General features: G+C 41.1%; 1 protein-coding gene and 1 pseudogene across 1 annotated transcript; one reads left to right on the forward strand and one right to left on the reverse strand.

The window, feature by feature from the left end:
* The first annotated feature begins 2,752 nt into the window (after nucleotides 1-2,752).
* On the forward strand, nucleotides 2,753-4,931 carry LOC101003465 (annotated as a pseudogene).
* A 3,261-nt stretch (nucleotides 4,932-8,192) lies between these two features.
* Nucleotides 8,193-10,050, reverse strand: LOC110741556 (olfactory receptor 1E1). Its single transcript, XM_031657276.1, has one exon. It carries the CDS (start codon nucleotides 9,500-9,502, stop codon nucleotides 8,558-8,560), a length of 945 nt encoding a protein of 314 aa, XP_031513136.1. The 5' UTR covers nucleotides 9,503-10,050; the 3' UTR covers nucleotides 8,193-8,557.
* Nucleotides 10,051-13,731: the final 3,681 nt, after the last annotated feature.

Here is a 13,731-nt window from a genome sequence, read left to right on the forward strand (position 1 = left end):
CACAACATGGTGACTGTAGTTAACAATATATTGTATTCTTGAAAAATACTGAGAGTAGATGTAAAGTGTTCTCACCACAAAAAAGATAACTATGTGAGGTAATGTATATGTTAATTAGCTAGATTTGGTCATTCTGCAGTGTATACATACTTTAAAGTATCATGTTGTGCATGATCAATACATACAATTTTATCTCTCAATTTGAAAAACAAAATAAATGCATCAGAAAAAATAATTTTGGAAGTAATCAAAATGGAGGATGTTAATCAAAAGCAGCATTGTCCACTAGTAATAAAATGTAAGTCACAAATGTGAGTCACATAAGTAATTTTAAATTTTCAATAAACACATTTTAAAAGGTAGAAAGAGCCAGGCACACACCTGTAGTCCCAGCTGCTCAGAAGACTGAGGCAAGACGATTGCTTGAGCCCAAGAGTTCAAAGCTATAGTGTGCAATGATCAGGTGTGTGAATAACCACTGAACTCCAACCTTGGCAACATAGCAAGACACCATCTCTAAAAACATTAAATGGCTTTTTCCTTTTTAGAAGCAGATGAAATGAATGTTAATAACTTTATGTGGTATAAATACACCACGGAATATTACTCAGCCATAGAACAGAACGAAATAATGGCCACAGAAACTTGGCTGGAGCTGGAGGCCATTATTCTAAGTGAAGTAACTCAGGAATGGAAAAACAAATATTGTATGTTCTCACTTATAAGTGGGAGCTAAGCCATGAGGATGCAAAGACATAAGATTAATAATGGACTCTGGGGACTCCGGGGCAAAGGATGGGATGGGGGTTGTTAGGAATAAAAAGTTCCTAGTTCCCCTTCAAAATTTCTCTTTGTAAAGAACAATAAGTGTTAAAAATAGTAGTTCCTCTTAAAACTCCCTTCAAGTTTTCCTTGCTTGCCTTTTATGTTACATACCAATGAATCTTTTATTTCACTAATGACTTTTTGTTGTACCCCAGATAGCTGTTGAAGATAGTAAGGAAATGAGTATATCCTATGCCCTTGTACTTTAACCAGGACTTAAATTGTTTGTTCTAGTCACCAGTCTGCCTAGACATTGCCTGGACATGCCCAGACATGTTCCAGCTTGCAGCCTATGCCTCTTCCTTATTTGGAAATGTTGTCATCCTAGCTTTCCATAAGCAACCCCCCTTCCTTTCCTTGTTCCCCATTGTGCATCTTTACCTATTTAGGAAAGTCTTGCGTTTTTAGCCAATCAGGATCAGTCTAGATTGTCGGTCCAGCTCCAGCCAGTGTCCTCCAGATAGGACACAGCAGTAGGGACCCAGTGCATCAGGTATAAGAATCCCTGCTTTCTTTTGTCTGGTGTGCTCTCGTGGCAATCTGGCTTGCAAGCAGCACCCTTCTGCAGAAGTAAAATTGCCTTGCTGAGAAATCCTTTGTTCGAGTGCTCATGTTCTTTGCGACTCCAAGCTTTCATTTCCAACAGGGTGAGGGATAAAAAAAACTACATATTGGGTACCATGTACACTGCTTGGGTGACAGGTGCACCAAAATCTCAGAAATCACTAAAGAACCTATCCACGTAACCAAAAAACACCTATATCTCAAAAATTATCGAAATTTAAAATAATAATTTTTTTTTAATTACATTTTTAAGCCAGTATATCAAAAATATCATTTCAACAAATAATCAATATTTTAAATTATTAATGCTTTAGTGTACCTCTGTTTTTCTTGCTATCTTCAATATCCAGTATGTTTTTATACTCACAGCATATCTCCGTTTGAACTAGCCTCTTTCAAGTGCTCAACAGCCGCATGTGGCTACTGTGTTACCCAGCACAGATGTCCAGCAGATCTAAGGCACGACTTCTCCACGGCCTATTCTGTATCCAGTTAAAATGAAATGTAAACATTTTAAAGGGAGTAGCAGGGCTGAAAAATGGAAACTAGTAGGCTGGTGGCTCACGCCTGTAGTGGTGGCTCCCAGCACTTTGGGAGGCCAAGGTGGGCAGGTCACCTGAGGTCAGGAGTTCGAGACCAGCTTGGCCAACATGGCAAAACCCCATCTCTACTAAAAATACAAAAATTAGCTGGGCATGGTGGTGGGTGTCTGTAATCCCTGCTACTTGGGAGGCTGAGGCATGAGAATCATTTGAACCCAGGAGGTGAAGGTTGCAGTGAGCCAAGATTGTGCCATTGCACTCCAGTCTGGGCAACAGAGCAGGAAAAACAGACTTTTTCGTCTCAAAAAGAATAGAAAAGAAACTAGTGCCATTAGCATGCCAAGTTTTGAGAAATTTCTGGATTGTATGAAGCCAGTGCAAATCAGATTGAGGAAAAGTTAATCAGGGTAGTTGGCTCTCACACAACACAAGCAAAGGAGAGGCCTAGAAAACAAATGGCCCGTTTCCCCCAGAAGTGCTAGACGACCCTCCAATCCAGAAAACAAAAATAGATGGTGTGGCCTGGGCCCTGGCTGGAGAAGAGGCCACTGGGCTGAGTGAATGTGACAAGCCCCCACCCCCACTGCCTTCCTTCGAAGAACAGGAGAAGCCTAGGTGACCCCAAGGCCCTGCAGGGCCCCAGACCCCATCCAGCAGCCCCGCAGCCAAGCTGGCAGCAGCACTAGGCAGGTCACCCTGAAGACCCTCCAGCAGTGAACCTTCTGGATAGTCATCGACCCCGAGGAGACGGTGAAAGCACTGAAGGAGAAGGCTGAATCTGAAAAAGGGAAAGATGCCTTTCCTGTAGCAGGTCAAAATTAATTTAGGCAGGCACAATGCTCAGTGATGATACTGCTCTCAGAGAATATAAAATTGATCCGAAAAACTTTGTGGTGGTTATGGTGACAAAACCCAAAGCGGTGTCAACACCAGCACCAGCTAAAACTCAGCAATCTACACCTGCCACCGCTATGCATTACTTACTTCTGCCGCTGTGCACTACTTCCTCCACTGTGCACTACTTCCCCCGCTGTGCATTACTTCCTCTGCTGTGCACTACTCCCTCAGCCATGCACTACTTCCCCTGCTGTGCATTACTTCCTCTGCTGTGCACTACTTCCTACGCTGTGCACCACTTCCTTCGTTGTGCACTACTTCCCCAGCTGTGCACTACTCCCTCCGCCGTGCACTACTTCCCCTGCTGTGCATTACTTCCCCCCACTGTGCACTACTTCCTCCGCTGTGCACTATTTCCTCCGCTGTGCACTACTTCCTCCGCTGTGCACTACTTCCTCGGCTGTGCATTATTTCTCCACCGTGCATTACCTCCTCCACAGCAACAACTGTGGCTCAGGTTCCACCCTGTCCCTGCTTTGGTTCCCAGTTCCACACCTGCGCCCATCACTCCAGCATCAGCGACAGCATCTTCTGAACCTGCACCTGCTAATGCAACTAAACAAGAGAAAGCTGCAGAAAAGCCAGCAGAGAGGCCAGTGGCCGCTAGCCCAACATCCACTGACGGGACTTCGGAAGATTCTTCTCATCAAACCCTTCTGAAGATGTGACATGTGCACCTGTGACAGGTCAGTCTTAGGAGAATATGGTAACTGCCATCATGTCAATGGGATATGAAGGAGAGCAAGTAATTGCAGCCCTGAGAGCCACACTCAACAACCCTGACAGAGCAGTGGAGAATCCCTGAAGATGAAGAAATTCAGACTATGGTTGACCCCCCTCAAGCAGCTAGTACTGGGACTCCTTAGTCTTCATCAGTGGCTGCAGTTGCAGCAACCATGACAGCTACGACTACACCCCCCTGGAATTTTTACAGAATCAGCCTTAGTTTCAACAGATGGGACAAATTATTCAACAGAATCTTTCCCTGCTTCCAGCATGACTACAACAGATAGGTCCAGAAAATCCTCAGTTACTGCAGCAAAGTAGCCAACACCAGGAGCATTGTATTCAGATGTTAAAGGAACCAGTTCATGAAACTGGTGTTCAGCACTTTGGGAGGCTGAGGCCGGCAGATCACTTGAGGTCAGGAGTTCGAGACCAGCCTGGCCAACATGGTGAAACCCCGTCTCTACTAAAAAAAATACAAAAATTAGCCAACAGCAGGAGCATTGTATTCAGATGTTAAACGAACCAGTTCAAGAAGCTGGTGTTCACTTCTACACTGCTGGTGGTAATGTAAACTAGTACAGCTGCTATGGAAAATAGTATGGAGATTCCTTGAAGAACTAAAAGTAGAACTACCATTTGATCCAGCAATCTCACTCCTGGGTATCTTACCCAGAGGAAAAGAAGTCATTATTCAAAAAAGATACTTGCATGCGCATGTTTATAGCAGCACAATTCACAATTGCAAAATCGTGGAATTTTGCACAGCCGTAAAAAGGCATGCATTAGTATTTGCAGTGACTGGATGAGATTGGAGGCTATTATTCTAAGGGAAATAACTCAGGAATGGAAAGCCAAACATCGTATGTTCTCACTCATAAGTAGGAGCTAACCTATGAGGACGCAAAGGCTTAAGAATGATACTATGGAATTTGGGGACTCAGGGGGAGGTTGGGGGGGGTGAGGGATAAAAGACTACAAATAAGGTGCAGTGTATACTGCTCGGGTGATGAGTGCACCAAAATCTCACAAATCACCACTGAAGAACTTACTCATGTAACCAAGTACCACCTGTACCCCAATACCTTATGGAAAAATTAAAATAATAAAGAATTTAAAAATTAAAATTCCTTTCATTGAAAACAAAGAAGTCAATGTTCCAGGAGGAAGTGGTGGCAGTGGCAGCGGAGAAATTGCAGAACCTGCCAGAGTCACGTGAACTACATTCAGGAAATGCCTCGGGAAAAAGAAGCTAGAGAAAGGTTAAGGGGGTTAGGATTTCCTGAAGGATTTGTGATACAAGCATATTTTGCTTGTGAGAAGAATGAGAGTTTGGCGGCCAGTTTTCTTCTACAGTAGAACTTTGATGAAGACTGAAAGGGACTTTTCTGTATCTCACACTTCACACCAGTCTGTTACATTCACTTGTCCACTGGATTGTCTGGGATGAGTTGGGCTCATATCCACAATACTTGGTATAAGGAGGCAGATTGTTGAGGGTAGGGAAGGACAGATGTAGGATATCGGGCAGGGATAAATACACTGCATGTCTCTTCAGTTAGCAGATGTTGCAGCTCCACGCAGGGTGTAAAATATTATACAACCAAACATCAGTTTTTGCAGGTCTTGATTTCTTCCTTAAAACAGCAGGTAATTTTTCCTAGGTTTCAGTCTTTTTAGTACCAGACCCAGAAATGTAGTGTAATGCCCTGCTTTATATTTATTTGACTTAACATTGGTTTCAGAAAGAATCTTAGCTATCTGGAATTTACAGTCTCTGTTTCATGGCAACACTGGATAATGGCTTTGTGAAATTAAAAAAAAAAAAAATTGTAGCAACTCTGAACAGAAATGCCAAATTATTGATAGTTAATTGTTTCCACTTCAAAAATGAGTATAAAGTTAATGTGTAAGGAAGCCTATTCTTCCATGTTAACTACTCGGGGTGGGAGGGGAGAAAGGGAACCTTTTCTTAAAATAAAAATAATGACTGCTATTTTAAAATTTCTTGATCATTGAATGTGAGATCCTTCTAACATGATTTGAGAAACTGTATGAGTATAGGCAGAGTTATTTTTCTGTTTACATTTTTTTGTTTTGTTTTGGAGGAAAATTGGTAGGTGTCTAATTACTGTTTACTTCATTCTTATGTTGCAGTAAAAGTTTTTTTGGTTTTTGGTTTTTTTGGAGACAGAGTCTTGCTCTGTTCCCAGGCTGGAGTGCAATGGTGCAATCTCGGCTCACTGCAATCTCTGCCTCCCGGGTTCAAGCGATTCTCCTGCCTCAGCCTTAAAATTAACTTGTGGAAAGTTAGTAAACTTGATGCACTCTAACCAACCAAGGAATTAGTCACAATTAAAAACTTAAGAATTTAAAAGTCATAATATTAAAAATGTTATGTAAAATTTTATTTAACAATAATAAAGAAAAATATGTCTTATGATAATAAATGCAGATAGCATGCTTTATCTTTTAACAACAAAGTTGAATTTAAGGCAAACGGCATTACAGAGACCAAAATTCACTGCTATAATAAAGGAGATAAGCTGGGCGCGGTGGCTCACGCCTGTAATCCCAGCACTCTGGGAGGCCAAGGTAGGTGGATCACGAGGTCAGGAGATCGAGACCATCCTGGCTAACACGGTGAAACCCCGTCTCTACTAAAAATACAAAAAATTCGCCGGGTATGGGGACGGCGCCTGTGGTCCCAGCTACTCGGGAGGCTGAGGCAGGAGAATCGCTTGAACCCGGGAGGCAGAGGTTGCAGTGAGCTGAGATCACGCCACTGCACTCCAGCCTGGGTGACAGAGCGAGACTCTGTCTCAAAAAATAAAAATAAAAATAAAAAAATAAAAGAGATAAAAAGATTGTTTTAGGGTAAGGCAATGCATAATACCCTTGCTTTGTAACATATGTCATAATGTATTTTATATGTTGAGCCCGGGAGGCAGAGGTTGCAGTGAGCCGAGATGATGCCATTGCACTCCAGCCTGGGTGACAGAGCGAGACTCATTTTTAAAAATAATAATAATAATAATAAAGAATACAAATTGACCAATGTTGGAAACTTACTCACACCACAAGTAGAGATAAGAGTTTTAAAAAGATTTATAATCCTTTGGGTATATACTCAATAATGGGATTGCTGGGTCAAATGGTATTTCTGGGTCTAGATCCTTGAGGAATCGCCACAGTTATATGAATATAACATAACATAATTATGAGTGTAATTTGAGTAATACCTACTCAAATACATTCAATGCAATCCAAACAAAATTCCCAATGGAATTATTTTTGTGGAGATGGACAAGTTTATTCTCAAGTTCTCTTGAAAGACAAAATAGGTAAAATTTATAAGAAATATTTGAAAAATAGGAACCATAAATTGGTTGTTTGTCTACCAAATATCAATACATACTTGAAAAAACCCAATAATTAAAACAGTATCTATTTATTCAGGAACAGGAATTGACAAAAAAGATCAATTGAGTGAAAAGAACATTAAAAATAGTCCTGTGTATGTGAGGATTTGTTTTGTGATTAAGAAAATCAGTGGGAGAAAGGATATACTACCGGGGAAATTGACATGGGAAAATATTAAATGAAAATTTTGCAGTACAAGTAAAATTATATTTTAGATGATTTAAAAAGCTAAACTTAAATTACAATCTATAAAATACTCTAATATAAAATAATATTTATAATTTATGCAAAACACAGAAGCTCTATAAAAAGGTTGACATATTTGACCAGATAGAAATAGGAAAGTTTTTTGGGACAAAAGAAATTTGAAAAAGAAGTAACAGGCTATAACACATCTAATAAACACAAGATTGAAATTTAAAATATACAAAGAGCTCCTATAATCTAATAAAAATAAAACACACCTGAATAAAAGTGTACAAAGAATATTAACAGAAAATTCATAAAGAATAAACAATATAAGATGTTCAGCTTTAGTGTTAACCAGGAAAGAAACTTGAAAAAGCCTGGGTGCAGTGACTCACACCTGTAATCCTAGCACTTTGGGAGGCTGAGATGGGCGGATCACTTGTGGTCAGGAGTTCGAGACCAGCCTGGCCAACATGGTGAAACCCCGTCTCTACTAAAAATACAAAATTAGCCGGACGTGGTGGCACATGCCTGTAATCCCAGCTACTTAGGAGGCTGAGACAGGAGGATCACTTGAACCCAGGAAGCGGAGGTTGCAGTGAGCCAAGATCGTGCCATTGTAGTCTAGCCTGGGTGACAGAGTAAGACTCAGTCTCATAAATAAATAAATAATAAATAAATAAATAAATAAATAATTCCACAAGCCAGGCATGGTGCCTCATGCTTGTAATCCCAGCACTTTGAACAGCCACGGCGGGAGGGTCACTTGAGGCCAGGAATTCAAGACCAGCCTGAGAAACATAGGGAGACCTCATCTCTACAAAAAAAAAAAAAAATCTTAAAAATTAGCTGGGTATAGTGGTGCATGCTTGTAGTCCTAGCTACTTGGGAGGCTGAAGCAGGAGAATCCCTTGAGTCCAGAAGGTTGAGGCTACAGTGAGCCATGATTGTGCCACTGCACTCCAGCCTGGGCAACAGAGTGAGACCCTGTCTGAAATAGAAAATAAAAATAAACAAAAAATTTTTAAATTTTTTTAAAAAAATAAATTAAAATGATTCTACAGTCAAAGCAAAACTCTGAGTAACATAACAAATATCCTGTGATAATTTAAGAATGTGGGGCACGAAGACCATCTAAAACAATCATTCTTAAACTATGTTTTTCCAGGATCACCTTGGGAAGACAAACAGGAAGTCTTAGCCAGGTCACCAAGACCCCCTTCCCTAGTTCAACTACTCAGCTATATTTCATCTCCACTACATATTGAAACATTATGCAAGATGCCATTTCAACAAAAGTATTTATGGTGAGGAAATAATCTAGAATAATATTCCAATATTAATGTCAATATTTTACTGGATAAACTATGTAATAGCTCCAAGTGTTATCATCAGAGAGATAAGAAAGTTTTCTTTTGATGAATGATTCTGCCCAGGGCTCCCTTCATGTCTCTGTTCCTCAGGCTGTAGATGAAGGGGTTCAGCATGGGGGTCACCACAGTGTACATCATAGCCATAACAGTCTTCTTTAGAGTAGAACTATTAGCTGATGGGCAGAAGTAGAGACCAATAATGGTCCCATAGAACAGTGACACCACAGAGAGGTGGGAGCCACAAGTAGAGAACGCCTTGCAGATACCCTTAGACGAAGGGACCTTGAGGATGGAGGAGACAATCCGTGCATAGGACCCAAGGATGAGTAGGAATGGGATGACAAGAATCAGCCCTCCCATGATAAATATCACCAATTCATTAACTCGAGTGTCAGAGCAGGCCAGCTTCAGCAGAGCAGACATATCACAGAAAAAGTGGGGGATCACATTGTCTGCACAAAAACACAACCTGGCCATGAGTAAAGTGTGTAACATGGCATGGAAGGTGGTCAGCACCCAGGACAGCGCCACCAGGGCGAGACAGAGCATGGGACTCATGATGGCGGTGTAGTGCAGGGGGAAGCAGATGGCCACATAGCGGTCATAGGCCATGGCCACAAGAAGGAAGCTCTCCAGGTCTCCAAAAAACAGGAAGAAGTACATTTGGGTCAGGCAGTCCGCATAGGGGATGGATGGGTCTTGGTCCTGCATGTTCTGTAACAACTTGGGAATGGTCACGGAAGAGAAGCAGAGGTCAGAGAAGGACAAGTTGCTGAGAAACAAATACATAGGCGTGTGGAGATGGGAGTCCAGTCGAATGAGGACAATGATGAGGAGGTTCCCCAGGAGGGTGGTAAGATACATGGCCAAGAACAGGGCATAGAACAGGTTTTGCTGCTCTGGCTGGATGGGCAGGCCCAGGAGCAGGAACTCTGAGATGCTGGTTTGATTTTGCCCCATCATGCTCTGTCTCCAGTATCTTTAAGGGAAAACAATACTGTCCTTTAAAAATCTGAATTTTATAATGGAGATATTTGTGTGACACTTGGTCTGTTCGGCGTTTTGCAAAAATTCTTTATTGAACTGACATTAAAATAATTGTCATCTCTATACCACGAATATTTATAATAAGAAACGCTATAATCAGAAATGACTTATTTAACTTTATCTTTTTTCTCTTCATTTATCTTTAACATGTAACAATATTCCATCCTTTCTAAAATACTCATCTATTTACTTCTGAAACATAAAATGTGTTGGTTTCTCTCTTACCTGCCTGGCCGGTAACTGCAGTTGGCTCCTCCTCTGTCAGTATCTTACATGTTGATATTCCTCAGGGAGTTTTCCAAACTTCATTTTTTTTATAATTCTGCATAATATCCAATAAAAACACATCTACTCCAGTGGCTTTAATTGCCATTTAAAACTCAAGTATAGACTGGACGCAGTAGCTCACACCTGTAATCTCAGCACTTTCGGAGGCTGAGGCACGTGGATCACCTGAGGCCAGGAGTTCAAGACCAGCCTGGCCAACATGGTGAAATTTCATCTCTACTAAAAATACAAAAATTAGCCTGGTGTGGTGGTGGGCACTTGTAATTCAGCTACTCAGGAGGCTGAGGCAGGAGAATTGCTTCAACCTGGGAGGTGGAGGTTGCAGTGAGCTAAGTTTGTGCCATTGCACTCCAACCTGGGTGACAGAGTAAGACTCTGTCAAAAAAAACAACAAACAAAAAACTCAGGTGTTAAGGTGTAGCATTCTCTAGTATACAGAACTTGGTATCCTGAGTCTCAATAATTATCATCTCTTGCGTGGATCACAGGCATCTTCGGCTCAACAGATCCTAAATGCAATTCTGATCTCACCCTGTTCCTCTTCTAACTCCATCCTCCTCCACTCTCTCATGTTTAGTGAATGGAATCCAGGCTCAAGTCAGAAGCCTGAGGTTTGATTTCATTAATTCATTTCTCTCACAGTCAATATTCAATCTAGCAAGTCCTGTAGATTCTGCACTTCATCCTCTTTCTAATTCATCCATTCCTTATCCCAACTACCACTGCCCTAGAGCAGGTGGAAATCTTACCTGGACTATTGAAACTGCTTCTCAATTCATCTTCCTGCCCCTGTGCTTCAACAACCTTCTCTTCCAACAATCTTCATTTATACTGTGGCATTCTGAGATGAAAATCTGATCATCCCTCTCTCCTGATTAAATATTTCATTGATTATCATTGTTCTTAAGATAAAGGCAAAATTTCTTTCAAGAGCACAAAGGATGTTTCATTACCTGACCCACACCTGCCTCCACAGCCTCATCTGGTCCCACAACGACTCTTGCATCCTCTTTTCAGCAATGCTGGACTTAGAAGTCATAATTTCCTGCCTCCAGCCTTTCATACTTGCTGTTCCTCCTACCTAGCACCTATCCCCCCTATGCCCCATCTTCATCCGGCTCATTTTCACTTATCCTTCAGGTCTATTACATGTAAGTTGCTCAGCTAAACCTTCCCTGTGTCTCTGTAAACCAGGTGAGACCTGCTTCTATGTTTCCGCAGCATCTCATACTCATCCGGTAGCACTCCATGCCTTTGGTCACCTGTTGATAGCTGACTTCCTTACCAGACTGTAAATGCTATGCATGAAAGGCCATGTCATAACCGTGGCAGGGCAGTCACGGCACTTGGTGTGGTGCCTGGATAATGCAGATGTTTTCTAAATAGTTGTTGGCTGTTTCTCAGGCTGGAATGTGCATTCCTCCAACTTAAAAAGCAGCAAATACCCATTAGAATAACTACTTCTGCTAAATCCTCCTGGAATAAGAACTCATTACCTTTACCAATTTAACACTACATTTTGACACTCTGTTGCTGACTTCACCAATGTAATTTTGTGCCTGGGGAAAATATTAGGATATCTCAGATATACTACTCTTTTCACAAATACAAATGACCCAAACCAAACATTCTGGTGCTCAAATCTACTTCATGTCATTGAAATTGGTGTGGGAAAAACAAATATGATAATAATTTTATAAATTTGGGGACAAACAGAAAGAAGAAGGATAATTTCTAACCCCAAGCCCTCCTTTGAGTTCATCCTCAGGTGTCCATATCCCATGTGATGGTTAATCTTTATTTTTTTTATTTTACTTTAAGTTCCGGGATGCATGTGCAGAACTTGCAGATTTGTTACATAGGTATACATGGGCCATGGTGGTTTGCTGCACCCATCAACTCGACATCTAGGTTTTAAGCCCCACATGGATTAGGTATTTGTGTCAATGGTCTCCCTCCCTTTGCCCCAACCCCCCGACAGGCCCTGGTGTGTGATGTTCCCCTGCCTGTGTCCATGTGTTCTCATTGTTCAACTCCCACTTATGAGTGAGAACATGAGGTTGTTTGATTTTCTGTTCCTGTGTTAGTTTGCTGAAATGGTGGTTTCCAGCTTCACCCATGTCCCTGCAAAGGACATTAACTCATTCTTTTTTATGGCTGCATAGTATTCCATGGTATATATGTGCCACGCATTCTTTATCCAGTCTATCACTTGGCTAGGCTCTGGTACCAAGTTTTGGTCAAATGCCAGTTCTTGATGTTGTGGTAAAGGTATTCTGTAATATGATTGATGTGTAAATCAGTAGACTTTGAGTAAAGCAGACTCCCCCGTTACGTGATAAGCCTCAGAGAATTAGTTGAAGGCCTTAAGAGAAAAGACCACAGTCTCCTGAAGAAAAAAGAATTATACCTTCAGACTGCTCAGACTCAAGACTGTAACTTCAACTCTTCCCTGGGTCTCCAGCCTACTTACCTGCCCCGTGGATTTCAGACTTACCCATGCTCACAATCTTGTGAGCCAATTTCTTAAAAGAATCTCTCTCTCTCTCTCTGTCTCTCTCTCTCTGTGTGTGTGTGTGTGTGTGTGTGTCTTGATATAGATAGATAGATAGATAGATAGATAGATAGATAGATAGATAGATAGATGTAGAGAGAGAGAGATAATGATAGATACATGATAGATAAATAGATGGATAGATACATAGAGATAGATAGATGATGATAGGGGACAGATAGATGATAGATAGATAATAGATAGATAGATAGATACAGGTAGAGAGACAGATTAGAGAGAGAGGTAGATATAGATAGATAGATGAAGATAGATGCCAGATGGATAGATGATAGATAGATAGATAGATAGATAGATAGATAGATAGATAGATAGATAGATAGATAGATAGAGGTAGAGCGATAGATTGTAGATGATACATAGATTAGATAGATAGATAGATAGATAGATAGATAGATAGATAGATAATAGATAGATACAAGGAGAACCATAAAATTATCTGTAAAGCTTCACAGATAATTTTAAAACAAAACAAGGCTTGAGAATGACTGCATTAAAGCACACCGCACAGAGCTGTCATTATACCAAAATGATAGGATCTTGTGAGGATATATTGCACAATAAGAAATATGTGTAAGTGCTATCATTACCAACAACTGTAACTGGAAAACATTAGTTAAAATACTTCTAGAATGTTGGAAAGTCGTGGGAGGCAAAGACATAGAAAAGAGAAAAGTTATTATGACTGAAAAAATATCCTGCAGAACATCATACACCTGGGAAATCAAGACCCTCAGGCTGGAAGGACACCAAGAATCAGCTCATTCACCCTTCTGCCCAACTCACCCAACATCTGACGGTAACTCCAGCGTCCTGACCTGAGATCCTGCTCCCTTTTATCCATTACGACACGTAAAGTAACAGTCTCTGTAGTCGTCCCGTGTCTGGGCCACTCCTTCTCACATCTCCCCTTCTACCCATCCCTGAGCCTCAGGGACCCTGCATCCCAGAGGAATCTAGATTCCAGAGTAACTCATTAAAGACAAAGTAATTACCCTGGACCTCGCTAGAATAAATTTGCTTAGACTCCTGCAGCGGTGACTAATTACTGTACATGTCATCTGTCACTGTATTCAGTCACTGATCACACCTGACTCTATTTAGGGATATCATGAGGATGGAGCTCATGGATGGATGCTTAATCACTGCCTGCTTAGGAAATGGATAGTAGTCTGGTGTGGCTGCAGCCTACATTTTGGGACATGAAAAAGAATGGCCATAAAAGACTGTGAATGGCCTCAAATATCTTAGATGTGTAACATTTACACAATAAGCTGACACAAAA

This window comes from Papio anubis, chromosome 17, assembly GCF_008728515.1.
Source record: "Papio anubis isolate 15944 chromosome 17, Panubis1.0, whole genome shotgun sequence".
NCBI classification, from domain to species: domain Eukaryota; kingdom Metazoa; phylum Chordata; class Mammalia; order Primates; family Cercopithecidae; genus Papio; species Papio anubis.

Bases quoted from the DNA above. Each gene is read 5' to 3' on its own strand.
- LOC110741556 (XM_031657276.1), bottom strand. From the start codon at position 9,502: ATGATGGGGCAAAATCAAACCAGCATCTCAGAGTTCCTGCTCCTGGGC.